General features: G+C 56.8%; 2 protein-coding genes across 19 annotated transcripts in view; both read left to right on the forward strand.

Annotated features, from left to right (window-relative positions):
• SLC26A11 (solute carrier family 26 member 11) lies at nt 1–16,329 on the forward strand. 9 transcript variants are annotated; one of them, XM_073311297.2, is made up of 17 exons: nt 1–73; nt 1,789–2,155; nt 3,056–3,248; nt 3,437–3,522; nt 4,743–4,822; nt 6,308–6,450; nt 7,052–7,227; nt 7,625–7,697; nt 8,287–8,337; nt 8,623–8,683; nt 9,143–9,198; nt 9,422–9,562; nt 10,523–10,650; nt 11,184–11,283; nt 11,883–12,016; nt 12,620–12,692; nt 13,358–16,329. In XM_073311297.2, the coding sequence occupies exons 2-17, from the start codon at nt 1,958–1,960 to the stop codon at nt 13,450–13,452; spliced, it is 1,788 nt and encodes a 595-aa protein (XP_073167398.1). In that variant the 5' UTR covers nt 1–73; nt 1,789–1,957; the 3' UTR covers nt 13,453–16,329. The 9 variants fall into 9 exon arrangements, 6 of the variants coding, with proteins under 6 accessions (XP_073167398.1, XP_073167395.1, XP_073167399.1 ...); XM_073311294.1 differs by lacking the exons at nt 12,620–12,692; nt 13,358–16,329 and adding an exon at nt 12,167–12,609; XM_073311295.1 differs by lacking the exons at nt 1–73; nt 12,620–12,692; nt 13,358–16,329 and adding exons at nt 1,435–1,706; nt 12,167–12,609.
• Nucleotides 16,330–20,492: 4,163 nt separating this feature from the next.
• Nucleotides 20,493–21,691, forward strand: part of RNF213 (ring finger protein 213) — a 96,082-nt gene continuing 94,883 nt past the window's right edge. For 5 of the 10 annotated variants that reach the window (XM_073310511.2, XM_073310520.2, XM_073310516.2 and 2 more), the window contains exon 1: nt 20,503–20,753. The gene's annotated coding sequence lies outside the window, so the exon portion shown is untranslated. Of the gene's footprint in view, nt 20,754–21,292; nt 21,491–21,691 lie in introns of those variants that run through there. The other 5 variants (XM_073310522.2, XM_073310521.2, XM_078848407.1 and 2 more) reach the window with 4 other exon arrangements.

A 21,691-nucleotide genomic window follows, 5' to 3' on the forward strand; every position in this document is an offset into this window, starting at 1 on the left:
CGGCTCCGCCCCGGGCGCGTCACAGGAGCCGGGCCGGGGTCCGGGCGCCCGGCGGCGGCGGCGGCTGGGGCGGGTGAGTGCGGGGCCGGGGCCGGGGCCGGGGCCGGGGGGGGACGTGCGGGGCGACCCTCGGGGGCCGGGGCAGCCAGAGCTCTCCAGGGCCCCCGGGCGCCTCTTCTCCTGCCCTCCGACCCCGCGGGGTGCCCCCCACCCCGGGCGTTGCGTACCGCAGAGCAGCCCCTGTCCAGCAGCTCCGGCCGGGAGCCCAGAGACCTTGGGGTGCTGCCGCCGCACCCCCTGGCTCGACGTGGTTCCATGAGAGCCAGGGTTTGACCGTGCGGATCAATGGCTCTTAGCCTCCCCCCGCGGTACACATTGTTCCGGTGCTGCGGGCAGGCGCCTCGCCCTGCTCGGGCTCTCAGAAGGACACGGGGTTGGACCCATGGTCCGTCTAGCCCAGGGTCCTGCCTCCCACACTGGCCCCTGCCCCGTGCTTCAGGGGGAGCGAACAGAACAATCATCCAGGGATCCCTCAGTCCCCTGGGGTCCAGTCCCAGCCTCTGGCAGTCAGAGGCTGAGGGACACCCAGAGAATGGGGTTGCGTCCCTGACTGTCTTGGCTCATAGCTATTGATGGACCTGTCCTCCGTGAACTTACCTCATTTTTTTAACCCAGTTGTACTTTTGGCCTTCATCACATCCCCTGGCAAAAGTCCCACTGGGTGACGGTGTGTGGTGTGAAGCAGTGCTTCCTTTTGTTTTAAACCTGCTGCCTATGTATTTCATCAGGTGACCCCTGGTTCTTGTGTTATGTGAAGGAGTAAATAACACTTCCCTATTCGCTTTCTACATCATAATGTACATGATTTTATAGACCTCTATCATATCCCCCCTGAGTCACCTCTTTTCTCAGCTGTACACTTCCAGTCTTTTTGATCGCTCCTCCTATGGAAGCTGTTCCAGACCCCCAATCATTTTTAAAAAAAGAAAAGGAGGACTTATGGCACCTTAGAGACTAACCAATTTATTTGACCATAAGCTTTCGTGAGCTACAACTCACTTCATCGGATGCATGAAATCGGATTCATTTTTGTTGCCCTTCTCTGTACCTTTTCCAATTCTAATGTATCTTTGTTGATATTCCTGTGTGAAATGAGGTTTGTTGTGTCCCTCAGCGTGGGTCTTTGTCACCTTGCGCAGGTGGAGAGGTGTATGCAGCCTGTCCCTGCCGCGGATCCAGCTAGCACTGACTGTTCTTCCTCTGTTCTCGGCCCTTGGCTTTCTAAAATAATCAGAGCAAACTAGGCCCTGCTGGGCGACTTACTGCCCAGACCCATGTGCTGGGCATTTCTGGGAACGGGGCGGAGGCTCCTTCTTTCTTTGCAGCCTCATGTAAAAACTCTCTATTTCCTTCTCTTTGCCAAAGAGAGAGAGAGAGAAACCCGTTGAGCAGCACTCTGCCCAGGCCGGCTCCTTGGGACCCACTCCCTGCCCTGGAGTGCAGCTCGCCAGTGTCCCTCTGGGAAAATGTTCCAGGAGAGGGAGCTAGAGTCCATGGGGGGCAGAAAAACTCCACCCAGCAAGTTCTCTGCACTTGCCCCCAGGGCCAAGGCTCTGCCTTAGGAGACCTCAGCAGCTGAATGGAGGAGGTGGAGGCGTCCCTCAGTCTGGGCCTTAATAGGAGCCTGGAAGGAGAGGAGTCCATCGGTGGGTGCTATAAATGGACAGACAGTGCCCCGTGCATCCCTGCCCGGCCTAGGCCGAGTCTCTGACCCTCCTTCCCATGCAGGTATGTTGGCGAACCAGAGAACTCCACTGAACAGTGCTGCTGAGGAGACTGTCTTCTCCCGGTCACCATGTCCCCTGAGATCGTTGCAGGGGATTCTAGTGGCGCCCTGACAGACCCAGCTGAGCCTGGAGCGTGGTACACACTGGTCTGAATTCCCAAGAAAGCTGCTATGGCAGAGCGGGACCGAGAGGCCCCCGAGCGATGCTGCTCCTACTGCACAGTGCAGAGGAGGCTCCCTGTCCTCAGGTGGCTGCCCCAGTATTCTCTGCAGTGGCTGCAGCTCGATCTCATCGCTGGCGTGACCGTGGGCCTGACTGTCGTGCCGCAAGCACTGGCCTATGCCGAGGTGGCCGGCCTGCCAGTTCAGGTGGGTTGCTTGATTCTAGAGCTGGAGGGTTGTGCCGGGGGGGGGGGGGGGGGGGGAGTGGAAGCAGCTGTTGCAAGTTCCTTTGCAGAGTCATCTCGAGGCAACCAACACGTATTGTTTCCCCTCCTCTTTTCACAAAGGGACCCCAATGCCTCAGTGCTGCGGACACTGAGAAGTACATCCCTTGGGCTGTCCCTGGCATAGGCGTGTGCTGATCTGATCAATGCAGGCTCCTCACCTGGCCATACATACAGCCAAGCTTAGAACTCACTCATTCCATGTGCGAGTAAGTCTACAGTGTCCTCTTTATAGCACCTGCCCCCAATGCCACTACAGGCTGGATGTTCCCCAGCTGCAGTAGCTAAATGTCCTGTGGTACTGGAGGAGTCTCCCCGTCACAGCACAGAGGATATTGTAAATACTGCCACACAGTAAACCTCAATGTTTTAATGGTAGCCACTGCAAAAATGCAGAGTTTTGAGCATTATAAAGGGGGCACTGTTCACAGTGAGGGCGATTACAGTGGAGGGAGGTGCTTGCATATCCTGGCAGAATGCTGAAGATTGTAACAGCAGGGGGGCTGGGTGGGTGTTAGCGAGGCAGTAACACGTGGCAAGGTGAGTGGCAGGGCACACTGGGGGGCTGAAGGCAGGCAGCCTCCTGGGACTGGCCACGTTCCTCTTTCAGAAAGTGTGTGGTACAGATATCAGGGTGACGAACACGTGACAGACATTTCTTCCAAAGATTGCCCAATACATTCCCCTGGGATACTTCCCTGGCCAGACCCTTTGCTAACCAATCACAGCCATCCTTTCAGAATGCCCCGGTCCTGGCATGGTCAGAGCAGGTTCCCAGGTCACTGTGATTCTGGCGCTGAAGGCTCTGTTTGTTCCTGTGCAGTACGGTCTCTATTCCTCCTTCATGGGCTGCTTTGTCTACTGCCTTCTGGGGACCTCAAAAGATGTGACGCTGGGTCCAACGGCCATTATGTCGCTGCTGGTCTCTTCCTATGCGTTCCATGACCCTGCCTATGCCATCCTGCTGACCTTCCTGTCAGGCTGTATCCAGCTAGCCATGGGTCTCCTGCACCTTGGTGAGATGCTGCGGCCATGTTAGGCCTTGTTTTTGTATGACGCTTCTCATTCTAGCCACTTGTCCCCACAAGAAATGTCTGCTGTTGTCCAGCTCTGATTTGTAAAGCCTTGCACTCTGCATGTGTGTGCATGCTGCAGTCTGTACCTAGGAGAGCAGCTTCCTTATAGCAATTTCCATCCTTTGCAGGTTTCCTACTGGACTTCGTTTCCTGCCCCGTCATTAAAGGGTTTACCTCGGCCGCTTCGGTCACCATTAGCTTCAACCAGGTCAAGGTAGGACCTTCTCCTCCCTGTGGCTTCTCTATTTCTTTAGTTTAACTTGCCCAGTGGCCTAATGCAGCCTTGCAAAATTGTCATAAAAATTCACCGGCCCAGCTGCACATTCTGTTTAGCTTGGCGCCGTGATATCAGTGGAAACATGAAGGATACTTCACTGGCCCCTCAAACAAACAAGCAAACAGGGTTGCGCCAGATAAGCGCACTAGAAGGATTTTGCAAGGTTGGTGTGATGGGGTGAGTGCCCTGCACTGCCATGCTAGTGACCCATAGTGGGTTCCTCGTTCCCTCCCTCCCTCCCAGAGCTGAGATTGTGCTCAGTGCTAGGGCAAGTGGAGGTGATGTTCTGCCCATTGGCTGGGGGACCTGGTCATTACACTGTGTGGACTAAGCTTTGTTTGCTTCCCTTGTCAATACACTGTCCTCCTCTCGGGTGATGCGGGGGTTATGGGGGTGCTGCGGAGACAATCAGTATCCTCTGACCGCTGTGGTGGGTGATTTTTCTCTACGGGGAGGGATGTGGGGGGCTGGGATTGGCTGTGAGGTTTGACTGGTCCACGGCTTGGCCAATCCTCTTCATTCCTTGTGGTGATTTTAGGTATTGCCACATTTCCTTTGTGGTTGACTGTAATCAGAATGGGATGTGGGTCAGCATATGCTTTGCAAGGCGCCAAACAACAGAAATCATCAGCTAATCTCTTATGGTTTTATCAAGTGCTCTTTCTGGGAGGAACCTCTGAGTTCTTTTAGCCACATTCACTGTCAGCCTCTGGTGACATGTGAGAACTCGAGAGGAGGCAGCTGGACAGTCGTGGGTCAAGGAAAGCATCCCAGTTTGAATACCACGTTTGGGAGAGCCTGTCTGCTTGCATGGGAAGCAGGACTCTGTCTCCATGGGGCAGGGGCTGCCTCAGCACCAGACATCTGGGAGAATGGGAACTGTCTCCCCACTGAGCCGCCAAAGTTTCCTAGGGGTGGAGGAAGGATCTGGAGAAAATTCCTTGGCCAGAGGTTTGCACACAGCTACGTGGTCTGGTCCCTGATGAAAGCTTCCAGGTAGCAGACACAAAAGACACTGCATGGGCCAGTGCCATGGGGAGGGGAAGGGAGGGGTCCAATCCCATGCGGCTTTGGTCTGTCATTGGGGATACCTGTCAGGTGCATTTGGGAGCTGGGGCTATGCTGGTCTTTCATGGGGCCTTTGTTTGTTTGCACAGAACATCCTGGGGCTGCACAACATTCCACGACAGTTCTTCCTGCAGGTGTATCACACCTTCCAAAGAATCGGGGAGACCAGGTCAGCAGACATCTCTGTGCTCTTCCTTGATCGTTCCTTCCACCAGCATCCTGGCGTGGCTGGTGTGGAGGTGGGGGGAACGCAGGGCTGGGAAAGGCACCGTGAGTATAAGGTGCAGCTGCCTGCTGCGTCCTCTGTCAGGTCACACTGGGCACAAGCAGACTCTGCCCAGTGCCCTGTGCCAGCATGAAGCTACACTCCATGCCCTCCATCATGTTGGATTGGTTTGGAGCGTGAGGATGCATGGGGTCAGCCTGACAGTTCATGGCCTCTCCCGTTGCCGGGGTGGGGGAGGATGGAGCGGAAAATGGAGCTATGAATTGTCTCCCCGCCCAGTCCCATCGGTAGAGCAGGGCACTGAGCCCGTCAGCGAGTTGCCAGCACCAAGCAGGTACTTGCATGGCTCCCAGTTCAAGCCAGCCCTGGGACGGTCTGTGCCTCACATTGCCCAGGCAGCCCAAGCTTGCGAGCTCAGTTGTCTCTGTGCCCCACCTTGCCCTGCCTCTGTTGGCTGCCCCTGGGGGCAGGAAATTACTGGGTGTAAGGGGCAGATGCTACTTGCTGCTCAGCAGCGCCCCCTCATGGCTCATCTGGGGAATTAGCTCACCACTGTCTGCGCCCCATCCTGCAGTCGGCCAGCACCTTGACCCATTCACTCGGTCTGCAGTCCCCACCTTGCTAGTCAGGAGCCACAGTGCCTCTTCTTTGTTGGTTAGCTCACCAGCCAGACCACCAGCCAGGGTCTCACCAGGGTCTCTCACTATCCTCTGTGCTGACTGCATCACTCCCACAGTGCTTTGTACAGGAACCCAGGCCTCCCCTCTGCACCGGGTTCCAATCTGGGGACCCTTGACCCAGCAGCTCAGGTCTGTTCTCTCAGCCCTCACTGCCCCTTCCCTGGGCTGCTTCCTTCCCCTAGGATCAGGGAGCAGGGCTGCAGGCTTCCTCACTGCAGCCCCCCTCCCTGGCTGTAGAGCAGCCCCATTTGTTTCTGCCCATGTGAGCTTCATCCCCGATTAAGCCTCCTTGGGGCCTAGCTCCCCTCCAGGTGCAGCCGATGGCTAACTGGCCTCTCTTGCTTCCGTTAACCTTCCAGGGCTCATGTGGGGTGAATGCCCCATCACACAAGGTTTGCCCTGTGACTCCACACCCCGGCACAGCCCTGTCTATCCTTGATCCATTTTGGGCAGTGAGGGCAGAGTACATGCCCTTTGCAGCAGTGGCGGTGAGGGGCTGAAATGGGGAATGGTTGTCCCTGGCCAGTTCCGGTTGGAAGTGGATCCTGCTCCACTGATTCCTGTCCGGTTTCTGACCTGGGTCCTTCTCCCTGTTCCCTGAGAACTGATCTGATTGTGGCAGAGACGAGTCTCCTCACTCAGAACTGGAGCCTGGCCTGGCCTGGGCTGGGCCCTTCCCACGAGAGAAAACCTTTTCAGTAGTGATTGCAGTATGTTGCAACATGTCCCGGATTTGGTCTGTTTGCAGGGTTGGGGATGCTCTCTTGGGGCTGGTCTGCCTGGCAGTGCTTGTGGGGCTCAGGGCGATGAAAGGCCACATCCCCAGGGTCCATCGGGTGGAGCTGTTGTCCGTCAGGATCAGTCGTCTTATCATCTGGGCCACAGCAACAGGTTAGTTGACTGCCCTGCCCAGCTCTGACTTGCTCTTCCCCATGGCAGCACCGTAAGGTCCCGGACTTGTGCCAGGGTCACAGGGTGATGAGGAGAAACGAGGAAGAGGAAGAAACAGCACGTTGTGTACCTGCAGCAAATGCCTGCTGGGAGAGTGCTCTGGCCCAGGCTGGCTGTGGGGGGATGTGATGGGCAGGGGGGCCGTTCCCCACTAGGCCCAAATCTGGCCCATGCTGGCAGGGCCCACAAGTTGTTCCAGTAGGACGGCTGCTCAGGGGCCCTTGTGTGAGATGGGTCTGTCCCCCGGAGAGGCAGCGGTCCAAACCACTGTCCTGACCGGCAGCGCCTGGCCCCTTGTGGGCAGCCCCCACAGAAAGGGCCAGGACTGAGTGGAGACTGAACGCCCCTTGCACAGTGGGTCTCTCCAGGGCAGGGCTGAGGCCTGCTGGTGGGAGGTTCGTTCTGCTGCTGCCCCTGCTCTTATGGACAGCAGGCGTCCGCCTGGGCTGGAAAGAGTCCCCAGTCCATGTCCCTCCACTATGCCCATCCCCACTGGGCTTGGAGCGATGCTTTCACCTGGGTAATTTCCTCTCTGATGTAGCTCGCAATGCACTTGTGGTCCTGTTTGCTGGCCTGGTCGCCTACTCCTTCCAGGGGATGGGCTCCCAGCCATTCACCCTCACTGGGGCGACGCCCCAGGGGCTCCCTCCCTTCCAGCTGCCGCCTTTCTCCAAGGCCGAAGCCAACAGCACTGTGTCCTTCAGCGAGATGGTGCAGGTGAGTGGTGGTGGGAGCGGATGGGATCATGCCAGGTTGGTGCTCTAATTCTGTACCGTACCTTTAAATGGCTGAGCAAGCTCGAGAGAGGTGGGATTCCAATGGGAATTGGGGGTTCTCCCCTTTGCCCCTTTCCCTCCAGTTGGGGAGCAGACAGGGCTGGATGCATGGAGCCTTGGGGTGACCTGCCCTCCAGCACGTATGTGCACAGGGCTAGTGGAGCGAGGGGTCCTGTCTACCCTCGCTCGGCTGAGCTGCATCATGGGAGATTTCCTCTTGAGACTCGCACTTCCTGCTGCCCTCAGAGATGGGGGGACAGTGCAGAGGGCACCATCTCCTGCGTCTGCAGCGCTCTCTGCCATGATATTCATGCTGGCCTCTTCCATCCCCTCCCCAGGACCTGGGAGCTGGACTGGCTGTGGTGCCTCTCATGGGCCTGATGGAGACTGTCGCTATTGCCAAGGCCTTTGGTATGGTGTCGGGTCTGCCGTGCTGTGTTTCGGGCTCCCACAGCCTTCGGCCCTCACATGGGGAAGGGTCTGGAGTCAGCTGCCACCGGGCAGCAGTGGGGAAGGCCCCTGGGGTGGGACCTTCCACATGTCAAAGAAAAGCGCTGGGGGTGCAGGAAGGAGGTGCTTGGGGGCTGTCCCTTGGAGTGTAGGGTCAGTGGATGGGGAGGGGGGATCACATGGAACATTCCCCCACAGCTGGGCATTTCCCCCTGTAGTTTATTGCCCTGGTGAGGCAGCTCCTAGGTACCAGAATGCGGTAGGGAGGTTCCCCATGCCCCAAGGCAAGAGCTCAGTGTTGGTAAGGCCTGTTACTGCCCTCCAGGTGAGGGGAATGTGACCTGCAGGGTGAAGGTGGTGAAATGAGCCACTTCTCAGGGGTCCCGTGGAGCCTGTGACAGACGTCATTCCCCCGCAAAGGCTGACTCGCCCCTCCATGCACCCTGCTGTCCCCGCCCCCCCCCCCCCCCGGGTGCTGGCACCAGGTTCGCAGGAAGCTCTGGGATAAAGGGGTAGGGAGTTCTGCCTAGTCACCACCTCCTTCTTTCAGCCTCGCAGAACAATTACAGAATCGACCCCAATCAGGAGCTGTTGGCGATGGGTAAGAGCTCAGCCAGGGGGGCGGGGGATTGCCAGGACATGGTGTAAGGGGTTGCGGGGGGACCCTCTCTCCAGCCTGGCTGGGGCAGGGTTGGGAGTCCAGTCTCAGGACTGAACCTGCTGTGGACCCTTGTCTGCTAATTGGAAGGGGCCTTGGTGGTGGCTGCCCCTCACTGAGCTGGAACTGATGGGATGGAGGGCCCACTCTGCCCCCCAACCCAGGCAGCATCTGGACTCCCCTCCTGACTGCACAGTTCACAACATCCCGTCTCTCCCCCCACAACAGGCCTCACCAACCTCCTGGGCTCCTTCGTCTCCTCCTACCCCGTCACCGGCAGCTTTGGGCGGTGAGTAGCACCACTGAGGCTGGCAGCCAGTTTGGCAGGCCAGCCTTGTCAGGGCACGGGGGATCCTTGATAAGGGGCTGGGTGAACCCAGTCAGGGCCTGGGTTTGGATCCCAGCCAGTGGAGAGGGGCCCTTTTCCGTTTGCCCCATGTCAGTGGGCCATGTGTGCTGTAGCTTTGCCCTCACTCCTGCCCCTCATGCCCCCTGCCTGGACCCTCAGGGTTTGCTTTTGTTCCTACCTGGATGATGTATTAGGGTGGGGGGCAAGGGCCTTCCCCAGTGTACTGCATGCCCTGGGGAGGGGCTAGTCTCCGGACAGACAGGAGCTCAGAGTGGGGCCGGTCCCCAGGCCTCCCTCTTATGACACTGAGTCCATCCAGCAGCTCCCCCATCGCACTGGGGAGCTGGAAGGAGCTGGCCTTCGCACGGCCTGTAACGGTGCGTTTGGTTTGTGTTCCAGGACAGCGGTGAATGCACAGACGGGCGTGTGCACCCCAGCAGGGGGGCTGATAACAGGTAGGTGCCCCGCCTTCACCCAGGGACTCCATTGCTGCTTCCCCTGCCATTCCAAGGGCCACCTCTGGGCTCGTCCTTCCCCAGGGTTTTACATCCTGTTCTCCTCGCCCGTGTGAGGCTGGGCTGAGTGTGTGTGTACGGGGAGGAAGGCTGGGGTGTCCCTGCCCTGCCGTGGCTTGGGGTCGGGTGGCTGTGTTTCACCATCTGCCTTGTGTCTCCCCAGGGACCCTGGTCCTGCTCTCTCTGGCCTACCTGACCTCGCTCTTCTATTACATTCCCAAAGCGGCTCTGGCTGCTGTCATCATTTGTGCCGTGGCTCCTATGTTTGACGCCAGGATCTTCAGGACACTGTGGCGGGTTAAACGTACGGGCACCACGAGCAACCTGCTTTGCACACCTGCCTGGGGCTCCGTCTCATCCCCGCAGAGGGCGAATTCCTGCTCTTTGCATGGTTTCACTATAGGGGGAAGTTCAAAGGGATACAGCGCCACTTGCAGGCCGTTACTGGCGATGCTCGGAAAAGGGTGGGATTTGGTATAACCCCACCTGGTTAAAATATCCATGAGGACGGTAATATCTGTCATTGGACCAACTTCTGTGGGGGAGAAAGACAAGCTTCCAAGCTACACAGAGCTCTTTTTCTCAGGCAAGACTCTGCTGGACCTGTGCCCGTTACGCAGGGATCTGAGAGGGCCATTTGATTGTGTGTGCTCCACACCTGAATGTAGCGTAGTTCCCTCCCGCCTCTGAGCGCTCTGTGCCCTGGTGTACAGAAAGACAGATGCCTGTGGGGTGCCCTGGACCAAGAGGGGGCAGTTTAGGTGATAATATTCAGCGCCAAGGCAGCACGTCACGTTTCCAGACTGCTGTAAAACATCCCGTGTCCCAGCCTGGGGATTCTGGCCAGGTGTTCTCCCGCTCACTGACCCAGCTCCAGACTCTGCCCTTCTTGAGATGAGGGCTTTGAGTATCCCCTCCCCTCCCCGCATCTCTGGTAGCCCTCATGTGGTGCTCGGCCAGATGTTGGGATTGAAGCACACAGGGAGCCCCAAGATGTTTGGATGTTGTGTTAGCACTGAACCCTGACTTCCTGCACCCCAATCTGAACCCTCTCCCGCCACCGGCAGCCTCCGGCCTGTAATGTGCCACGCGCAAAGGCATCTCCGCTCCCCCTCTACAGATGCAAACGGGCGTCTGTTCCCTCGTCCATTCCCCTTCCCCTGGCTCCACAGGCTGCTGGCTGACGCTGGGGGCTTCGCGGCACAGCTGCCGTGTGGGAGGGTGAACGGATGGGACGAGGCAATGACTGGGGTCTCACTCTCAGGGCTGGACCTTGTGCCGCTGTGTGTGACGTTCCTGCTCTGCTTCTGGGAGGTTCAGTATGGCATCATGGCCGGCATGCTGGTCTCCGGCGTTCTCCTGCTCTACACCATTGCCAGGCCTCGGATCAAGGTGCGGCTCAGACCTCCTTGTGTGGGGTTCAGCTTCAGTGGGGTTCCCTGAGATGTGGGAGGATGTCACTATTGCCATAGGCATCTACCTGGAGCAATAGCTGGGTGCATCGTGTGGCTTCCTCTTCTTCCGATCCTGCCCCATCCCTACTTAACACCCCCATGGCCCTCATCTGCCCCAGCTGTGGTGCAGAGAGACAGTCCAAGAGACGCAAAGAAATGGTTAATGCAGGCAGCTGAGAATGGTGTGGGCAGCATTTCTTAGCACTGATGGTGTTTGATCCCCTCCATTTCCAGTGTGTACACACACACCAGCCTGTCTGTGTGCGGTTGGGGGAGTCATGGGTGTGTGGTGAGAGATGGGGTGAAGGCTCCATCACACGCCCCTTCAGTGTGAGGGACAATGGCTGGCTGTGTTACCTACGCACCCGCCTCCACTGTGAGGGGGACACTGGCTCTGGGCTGAGAATTTGGAGCATGTTACATTACCCAGCGCAGCCACCTCTCATCTTTCCCCTCTTGGTTCTCCTGCAGCTATCAGAGCAGGGGGTGCTTCTCATGCAGCCTGCGAGTGGTCTGCATTTCCCCGCTGTTGAGTCCCTCCGAGATGCCATGCACAGATGGGCTCTGGCAGGTACGGTGCAGTCTACCCTGACTATCAGCCCATCTGGTACAAGCCAAACGCATCCTCGTTTCAATGCTGTAGCTTGTGGACAGCGCTGGTCTCACTGCTGAGCCTCTGAATATGAAGGAGGCCAGAATGGCTGCTCCGCAGGGGGGCCTTTGTCAGCCTTGGAGCTCCTGGATAAATACAACCCCAAATTCAGATCAGCTGCTCAGGCAAATGCCCATGAAGCTGATTCTGAACCTCCTGTGATCAGCCAGCTGGCCCCTGAGAGCCCTCTCCCTGCGGCTTGTAGGGAAGAGATCTTGGGGAAAGCCTGAGTTGGAATTGGACTGGGATTCACCCTGCCTGGGCAGGACCCGTTGATGCAGCTATCAAGGCTTTATCCTTCACTCTCTCTCAGGCTTGTGTGGCCTTCAGCATCCGCCCAGTGTAAATGGCTGGCTGGGTGGGGCAGGATCAACAGAGGCTTGGCGAAACTCGTGCCAACGCTCCAAACTGCCAGGCTCAGAAAGATCAATTCCTGCTTTAAGTTTCCTGCCCAGGTGGCTGGTGAATGTTCTGCTGGAAATGCCAGTGAGGTGACCACATGGTGTTCTTGCCCTCAGTGTCTCCGCCACGCTGTGTCATCCTGGACTGCACCCACGTCAGCAGCATGGATTATACCGTGGTGATGGGATTGGCAGACCTGCTGCAGGAGTTCCGGAAAAGGGGCCTCACCCTGACCTTCTTTGGCTTGCAGGTGTGTCTGGAAAGTAGGGGTGGGCACTGGCTGTCAATTCGGACCAGGGACATGGGCACTTGTCATGCAGCTGCTTCCAAAACCAAGGCTGCTGCCATATTCTCCAGTGGGCTGGTCACCAGACTAGCTCAGTCAAATTTCCTTCCCCAGAGGAAGCTCGAGAACTTGGGGCTGCACTTGCAATTTACCAAGAACCTGAAGCTTGTACCTAACGTGCGACTAACGCAGCTGATATCAGTGCCCATCAGCTCAGATGCAAAATCATGGTCCAGCATGCATTGTGGCCTGGCTGCTCAGGTCAAGATGGAGCATGGCGTCTTGAGACCTGCTGTCCTCATGGGCTGCACCTGCCCACTCAAGAAGGGGGAGGCTGCTCCTACAGTGGCTACAGAATCTGGGATTCACTCATATGGATCAAGCCGTGGGGAGGGGCTGCAGCTGTCATCTGTGCTGCTCCTACCTAGGGACTGAGCTCTTGGGGTCAACTCGGCCCAGCCTCCCTTCCTGAGCCTCCCAGGATACACATCTGGAAGTCTTTGCTGTCTCTGTGAACGATGGAAGCTGGAATGTCACAACCGCACTCATCCTGTCCCCTCTCCTCAGGGCCATGTTCTCCAAGTCTTGCTGTCTGCAGATCTGGAGGGATTCCAACATTTCCCCAGCCTGGAGGAGGCGGGTAAGTGAGGCCAAGGCCCTGCTCTCTGTAGGGCTGGGAAAGGCTAATATGCCTCTGGCATGGGACCAGCAACAAGTGGTAACCTCCAGAGAAATGCCCCAAGTGTTCAGACTAGGAGCTGCTGCTGCCCGGGGTTCTGGGGAGATGGTTGAATTGAATCCCTCTGGTGGTTATCAGAGGAAGCGCTTATGGGGTTAGGTAGATCTGGAGACCCCCAGAAGTGTGTGTGGGGGGGAGGAGGGAGGGGGAGCTGGGGGGGGGAGGGGCCTGACTGCCCTAAGAGAGGTTTCAGAGTAGCAGCAGGGTGTTACCATACACACTGTAACGAGAGTGATGGTAACACCCATTGTTGCATGTTCTCTGTGTGTATAAATCTCTCCACTGTATTTTCCACTCAATACATCCGATGAAGTGAGCTGTAGCTCACGAAAGCTTATGCTCAAATAAATTTGTTAGTCTCTAAGGTGCCGCAAGTCCTCCTTTTCTTTTTGCCCTAAGAGAGACTCCTTCTCTTTCTTCCGAGCTGGAATTCAGGCTTTGGAAAGTTAAATGCCCCTGAGTCTGTCATGGCATCTCGGTGGAGCCTAGGCCTTTGCTTTAAATGTCCCCGGTTTTTTGCCTTCCTCTCTCCTTCCCCACCCATGCCACCCCTGCCTCTCCTGCAGAGAAGGGCCATGGAGCAGAACTGGATGGCAGGAGCCGAGTCCTACTTCACAGCGCCAGCGAGAACATGCTGCCAGCGTCAGGGCTCATCCAGTGAGGATTGGCAACCTCTGCCCTTTTGCCCTCCTTGCCTCAGACTGGCACCTCCTGGATGCTCTGGAGAATGGACATGTGCCACCCCGTCTCCACTGCCCTGTGTAGTTCCTAGTGCACTTTAAGGCAATACAGCTGTGGAGAGGGGGACACTCTCACTGGCGATGCTATCTGGTGAGGGGATGAAAAGCCCTCTGGGCTTGTTTCTCCATTGCTGTGTCCCAGGGAGCACTGAGCCATCTGACATTGTAGGAGCCGGTTGCTAGCTGGTGGCGGGAAGCTTAGTGTTTCCTGGGGATAGCACTGCCCCCCCAGGGGAAGGGGACATTGCCTTCTAGGGCCCCTTGTGGCCTCCATGGTTTAGGTTTCCACTGAATCGCCCTGGCTTTTCGGGAAGGTGGTGGTGGCAGCAGGATGAGGTGGAGGGCGTCTGAACACAGGGGGAGGGCTAGCTCAGTGGTTTGAGCATTGGCCTGCTAAACCCTGGGTTGTGAGTTCAATCCTTGAGGGGCCATTTAGGGATCTGGGGCAAAAATTGGGGACTGGTCCTGCTTTGAGCAGGGGGTTGGACTAGATGACCTCCTGAGGTCCCTTCCAACCTGATATTCTATGATTAACCATGATCAGGGGACAGTTGGAGCAGGGATGGGCAGTGAAGAATCCAGCCAAGCCCCCGATGGTCTATGCAGGCTGCACGGGGAGTACGGGCATTATGGATGCTGCGCCAGATTGAGACCTGGCATGAGCGGATGCAGCCCCGCTGTGGCCCAATGCCTGTCGAGTCTGGCTGGGCTCTCTGGCCAGAGCTGATCTAGGGAGCTTAGTGAGGGCTCTAGCACTTGAGTGACATTATGGACAAGGGAATCCAGAAAGGGAATTATGGGGGTGACATGGTCTGCAAAGGAGTGGAGGAAGCCCAGCAGCGTCTGGGTGGGAGAACTGGGCTTTGGAGGAGGTGCTTTGGGGCACCAGGGCGCAGAATGCTCAGTTCACAGGTGGCTTTTAGCTGTCACCAGCAATAGGACACAAGCTGCCCACTCCCATGCACTGCACCCTCCACAGTGCTCATCCTCCCACCTGCCTGATATCACACACACACACCACCCGCTTCCAGACACAGCTCCGCACATGCCAGAGTCTACAGGCATTGCACGCTGGATCAGCCCCCGGGTCTGTCCCGACGAGTATCCCGTCTCCAGCAGCGGCCAGTACCAGGTGCTTCAGAGGAAGGTGTGGGATAGTCTGCCCCCCTTTGGAAATCTCCTGACTCCCGATGGAGGTTGGCTGGTGGAGGTTCTCTTCCCAAATTCTGCTTTAAGTGTTTATTATTACAACCCTGCATCTTGTTGTTGTTCATATCAATGTCCAACGCCCCTTTGAATTATAGCCTTTCCCCGTTAACGCGGCATTTCAAGGAGACAGTAGCTGTCCTCCGTGACCAAGGACATGTCTCTCCGCTCTAGGAATCAGGGTAATACCTGTTCAGGCCACTGGGAGAAGGAGAGTTTTGAGAATTTCATTTGTAACCTAGACCTCTTGGTTTAGGATTTTTCTATAAAGCTGCTGCCTTCAGCCCCCCAGCGTTGGGGCTGAGCTGGTACGCTGCACTAGCATGGCGTTGAAGCTGCTATCCAAGGCTTCAGAGTCTAATTTCCTTTGAAAAGTAAGTCTCCAGCTGCTGCAGTCGGGGGGAAACCTCACCAAGGTGAGATTAGGGTAACTGAATCTGCAAAGAGCCTGGAGCACTAGCGCTGAGGGGTGAACTGCTCTGCTCAGCTGGGAGGGGCTGTTAACTCGGGTGTCAGGTGAGGATAATTTAAATGTCACCATTGTCAACTATTCCAGTCCCCGTGTAAGGAAGGAGGTGGAGGGGCAAAGCTCTGCACAATGCACTGGGGGTGAATTGTGGTGCATTGGGGAGAGTCTGTCACTGATTGTTCTTCCCCAGTCCAGAATGAGCTGAGTCCAGCAGAGCCTCTGGGCACGTACAAGCCGGAGGAGCCCAGTTGAAATGTTATGTGTTTGCACAATCTGCTGTGCATGCTGTTTCCTTCTGGCCACTCACGTGGGAGCAGCTTATTTTTTGGGTGCAGCCAGCCCAAGTGCTCCTGACTCAGTTCTGAAGGACAATGGAGCTATGGGGGAGGGGATGGCTTTAGTTTTGTAGAGCTGAACTTGTTTCCTCCTGCCCCGGGGTCCTGATTGGGTGCGGCTGACCCCATGAAATACACATTATGCAATGAAAACAGTTACACCCTAGCTAGGTGCACAATCCTCCTTCTCTCTTAGCTGAACCCCGCACCCCCAATGCCCTTCTCCTCCCCATTTAAAAAAAAAAGCCTTTAAGGCAGGGACAAGTCTAGCGCTGTACTCCAGGATCCATCAAGGAGGTCTGTACCAGCTATGGTTGCCCCAGGGCAGATCTATTCCTGTGCCAACCTTGGCTATGGTCTCGGGGGCACTGACCTCTCTGCCTCCAGTTTGGCTGGAGTGGGGGCAGCTGGACTATTTTGCTGCTGTGCAGTTCAAAGCTTTTGTTATACACTGACCCTTCTCTGGACACTCACCTGATTCCCCCCTACCTGGCACCAGGTGGTGTCATTTGCACTTGTGCAAAGCAGGTGTGTGATGCCACTGAATCAGAATTCTCCACTCAAAACAGCAGTTGCATTTGCTGTGCCATGGATCAGGTGTAAATTACAAGACCAGGTGCCCAGCAGTGGGGAGTCAGGCCCACTGCCTGCTTATAGAAGATGAAACCTTTCTGAACGAGCACCTGCTCTGCTCTTCCCTTACGGAAGGTTGTGTTTCCAAGGGGAACGCTCTGTACCATGAACAATAAAACTGTACGATTCCCAAGGACTCAGCCTGTGGCTCTTCCACTCATTGGAGAAATGGTTTCTCTTTTGGACTTGCAGGAATGACTAAACTCCAGGCCCTGCCTGTGACCGGGGAGCCCTATAGGGGCAAGAGATGGAGGGTTCACGGTTACAAGTCTGTACCCAGGGACGTGGCATGTCTCCCCTGTGAGCGAGAGTTCAGTGAAGGGGGCCATGTGCAGTCTGTGCTGAAAGCTAAGAACTTGCTGGTTGTCCTGGTTAGTGGGGGAAGTATGGATGGGAAATATTGTAGGAGTGATGGAACATGGGATGTTGTGTTCCAAAGCTGCTGGAGGGGAAACTGCTCACCTAGGCTGAGGTGGTTTTCAGAGCGAACTCAGTGAAGAGGGAGAACAACTGGCATCTCTCAGCCCAGCTGAGCTTTTACAGTCTAGACAAGGGGCAGGCTCGGGCCCTTTACAGAGCACAAAAGGGGGGAACCTTGGTGCAAACGGTGACAAAATGTCCCAGGTTAGGAGAAGAGACAAAAGGTCTGGAACTGTATAAGAGAATACAGAAGGCCACAGATGGCATCCATTACAGAGGGGACACTCTGCCAGGGCGGCTGTCTCAAGAAACGTGGACGCCAGCTCTCGACTGGCCAAGTGCTGTATGGACGGACTATTGGGTGAGAATTACTTCATGAGACAGGAAAGGAACACAGTTATAAGTAGTGGCTCTAGCTTGCATTTTAGATTTTTCATTTATCTGTAACCAGGAGTTTTCAATCCTTAGACTTACTTCTATTTGACTCTCTGTCTTAAACTTTGTCAGATAAACGTGTTTATCAACTACATGCCGGGTGCTAAGGAGAGTGTTGAGCGGAGGCAAAGCTAGTGAACTGGGGGACTCTGCTTCCTTGGAGGCAGCAAATCTGTGTGCACTGTGTCCAGAAGTTGAGGGCCTGGGCACTCAAGTACAAGGAAGTGGGGTGTACAGACAGGTGGGAGGGACCTGAACCCCAGAACCAGAGCTTAACTGTGGAGACTATTTCCAGAGATATAACCATAGGTAATTCTACTCTGTCCCCTGACTCACTTAAGGAGCCTAAGGGTTGGTATATGCATAATACCAGCCTGCAGAGGGAAGCCTGCAGAGGGAAAGAGTGGTCCTCGTGCAGGTTTCCTTTGAGGCTGAGGACTGATAAGTTAGACATAGAGTGATTGCTTTGTGGAAAGTGTTCCCCCTCCTGTCTTTTATCATTTTCCCATCTGAGCTCATTCGAGAGTGTTGTGATTGTCTGGTTTCACCCCTGCCGTTGTTATTGGGATGTTTAGTGTACTGGATGAGGAACACGGCATTTGCTGTGATGCTCAAAGGACCTTTCCCAAACCTGGAGAAGAGCTTTGTGTGGCTGGAACGCTTCTCTCTCTCACCAACAGGAGTTGGTGCCATAAAAGATATGACCTCCCCCACCTTGTCCCTCTCATATCTTGGGACCGACATGCCCACAACAACCCTGCATACAGCACCATCTGAGCAGGCAGCAGAGAAATGAAACTGAAAGCAGAGAGTTTCAGAGCAGCAGCCGTGTTAGTCTGTAATCACAAAAAGAAAAGGAGGACTTGTGGCACCTTAGAGACTAACCAATTTATTAGAGCATGAGCTTTCGTGAGCTACAGCTCACTTCATCGGATGCAGAGTGAGTTGTAAGTCCCAGAGGCACCCTCTGGTGAGAGCTTCTTTCATTTCTCCCTCCAGCGAGGAAGGATTTAGCAGAAGCTTTCCCTGTTCCCCAAGGGCTGCAGAGGCAGAATGGGACGGGCTGTATCTGCCTGCAGCGGGTAGGGTGACCAGATGTCCCGATTGTACAGGAACAGTCCCGATATTTGGGGCTTTGTCTTATATAGGCGCCTATTCCCCTGCCCCGATTTTTCACACTTGTGAACTGGTCACCCTAGCAGCGGGGGTTGTTTTTATGGATATTTCTAGGGTAGAGGATTTTTGGGGGTGTCTGGCTGTTAGATGCACCCAACTGTACCTAACGTAAACTAACACACCTAGAGCAGGGAAAGGGGGTCTCAGACCCATTCCCCACAGCGTGCCCCCTGGTTGTATATTGTTGTCTGCCACTCCCAGAGATGGCAAACTAGATGTGCCTGCAGGGCTGCTGAGCCCATCAGCAAGCAAGCGTAGGCTGACATGAGCTGCATTCCAGACAGAGAGAAGGGCCCTGAGCTCTTTGGAGGGGGTAAGAGAAAGAAATCAGCTATCTCCTCCCCCCAGGCAAACGAGGCTAGACACTGGGGAAGGTCAGGGCTATGCAGCAGGGATGGGTAGGATGCCAGAAGGCACCGCCTGGCCTGGGAGATATGGAGACACCTCTGTAAGTACATCTACATCACAAATGATGCTTTACTCAAACTAGCACAGATGTGCAGCCTGACCAAGGCGTGACCAAGAAGCTATTCAAAACCTTTAGTCTCCTCATGCAGCCGAAGATCTCAAAGCTTTTCACAGTCTTTCATGCACTTATCACACCACCCCTCCGTTTACAGATGGGAAACTGAGACACAGGGAGGTCCAAGGTCACACACAAAACCTGGGAAGACACTGGATTTATGGCTTAGCTTTAATACAATAGTCTGCAACCCCTTAGGTTCCCTTCCCCCCCCCGCCCCCGCCCCCGCCTGTTCTATGACTGCAGAGATGTTAATGGGTCATTTCACATGGAATGGTCCCTTAGAATATCTGCTAACCACTTATGCTAAACAACCTGTTGCAGCGGCTGTGACAGTCCAAGGCCTGGTCTACACTAGGGACTTACATGGGTATAGCTCTCTCTCTCAGGGGTAAATCCACACCCCTGAGGCCAGTTCTATCCTGTAAACTTACAGTGGTATAGCTCTGTCGCTCAGGGATGTGAAAACTCCACACCTCTGAGCAATGCAGTTGTACCGACCTAACCCCCAGTGTAGACAGCGCTCTGTTGACAGGACGGCTGCTTCTGCGGACCTAGCTATCGCCTCTCACGCAGGTTGGTTAACGAGGGTCTTCACTGAAGCCCTACAGCAGTGCAGCTGCTCCGGCGCATTTGTGCTCCCGCAGCATTTGAAGCGTAGCCCTGCCCTGAGAGACGTATCCGAACTGCGTGAAGCCCAGTGGGGAGGCAGATTATCTATGTCAGTGCCTCTCAACCTTTCCAGACTACGGTACGCCTTTCCGGAGTCTGATTTGTCTTGTGTACGCCCAGCTTTCACCTCACTTAGAAACAGCTTGCTGACAAAATCAGACCTAAAAATACAAAAAAGTGTCCCAGCGCACTATTAGTGAAAAACGATCGACTCTCATTTTTACCAGTTATAAAATAAATCAACTGAAATATAAATAATGTACCTACATTTCAGTTTTCAGAGTAGCAGCCGTGTTAGTCTGTATTCGCAAAAAGAAAAGGAGGACTTGTGGCACCTTAGAGACTAACCAATTTATTAGAGCATAAGCTTTCGTGAGCTACAGCTCACTTCCTCAGATGCATATCGTGGAAACTGCAGCAGGCTTTATATATACACAGAGAATATGAAACAATATTCTCTGTGTATATATAAAGCCTGCTGCAGTTTCCACGATATGCATCTGAGGAAGTGAGCTGTAGCTCACGAAAGCTTATGCTCTAATAAATTGGTTAGTCTCTAAGGTGCCACAAGTCCTCCTTTTCTTTCTACATTTCAGTGTGCCCTATAGAGAGCAGTATACACAAATCATTGTCCCTATAAGATTTCAGTTGGTACCGACTTTGCTAGTGCTTTTTATGTCGCTAGGCACATACCTGGGTGAGCTGATATCGCCCCAGGGGTACCCGAACCCCTGGCCTGTGCTGAGGGGAGATGCCCTCTCCTAGGCATCCCTAGTGTCTACACTGAAATGCGGCAGCTGCGCCACTGTAGCGACTGAAGGGTAGACATACTCCCAACCCCTTTTCCAGGCCTGGAGAAGAGCTCTGTGTGGACAGAAATTGGTCCAGAACAAGCTCTTCCCTCACCCCCCCCGTGTCTCACACATCCGTGTTAGCAGGCTCAGGGCCTTGGACGCTTCAGACATCAGACATCGGGTAGCCCAGCGCCTGCTCCTGTGTCCGGGCCCTGGGCACCCCGCTGCCTTGCTGCCCGGGACCGTGGCAGGCTCGCCAGGACAGGAGCCCTGCCCGTCCCGCTCGGCGCCGGGTGTCCAGCCGGCTGGGACGCGCCCCGTTAGCGCACGGGCTTCGGCCGGGGGAGCCGCGGCGGGGCGAAGGGACCTGTCCCCACCCCAGCTGCAGCAGCGCCCGGGGGAGCCTGCGGCGGGCGGGGAGCGGGTCCGAGCCGCTCGGGCCGGGGCTGCCCCGCGCTGACGTTCGGAAAGCGAAACTCGGGGCTCTCCGGCGACGCGCACTCGCAGAAACAGAAACTTTGCCGGGTCCCCGGGCAGCGGCAGCCGGCGCGGAGCTCAGGTCAGCGGCCCCGGCGCGGGGCGCGGGGCGCGGCCCCCGGGGGGCTCGGCCCGGGCTCGGCGGCCGAGCTCAGCGCGGGGGTGCAGGAGCCCGACGCCCCGCTGCCCGCCGGGGGGGGACGGGGGGGCTCTCGCTGGCTCGGGGCTTTGCAGAGGGCACGGACCCGCCTACCCCGCTCGGGGCCTGGCTGGGGGGGGGGGGGATCCCCGCGCCCCCTGCACGGGCGGGGCGGGACGGGCCCGGCTGGGGGGGGGGCGCTGTGCGCACCCCGGGGGCTCCCCTGCCCGGCGGGCGGGGCTGGGTGATGCGCCTCGCGGGGGCGTGGCTGGGCCGCCGCTTTCCCGCGGGCAGGGGCAGGGGGGTGGGGCGCGGCGCGGGCAGGCTCCGCCGTTGCCCCTTCGCCGCCCCCCGGGGCAGGCGGCGGGGGGCAGCCGCGGTAAATCGCAGCCCGATGCACCCTGGGACTTGTAGTCAGGAAGCGGCTCCTTCCGCCTCGCGCTGTCCCGGGGGGGCGCAATTTGCATACGGCGAGCGTTCCCTGCCTTGCCATTGGCCGAGCGGCTGAGCTCATTAGCATGGGCGCCCGTTGGACCGGGAGGAAGCTTCTCTTTAGGCGCCCGGCGGGCGCGGGAGGGGCTGCCGGCCGATCTGCATGCTGATCTGCATGCCGGCCCCGCCCCCTGCCGGCCCCGCCCCCTGCCGGCCCTCCCCACCCCCTCAGGCAGGAGAGGCTGCAGGTACGGGGCTCGTGAGGGGTGGGGGCGGCGCATCTCATGGGGGGGTTGAGGGGGGGGGGGCCCCACCCCCCCGCCCCAGAGAGGCGCTGGCAGCAGCGGGGCCGCCCTGCTGCCCTGGGCGGGGGGAGTCTGGGCGGGGGGGGCCTTGGTAAGTCCGCCTGGCCTGGGGCAGGTGCCACGGCCGGGGCCTCCCCCTGCGTG

This window comes from Lepidochelys kempii, chromosome 14 (assembly GCF_965140285.1).
Source record: "Lepidochelys kempii isolate rLepKem1 chromosome 14, rLepKem1.hap1, whole genome shotgun sequence".
In the NCBI taxonomy this organism is placed as follows: Eukaryota; Metazoa; Chordata; order Testudines; family Cheloniidae; genus Lepidochelys; species Lepidochelys kempii.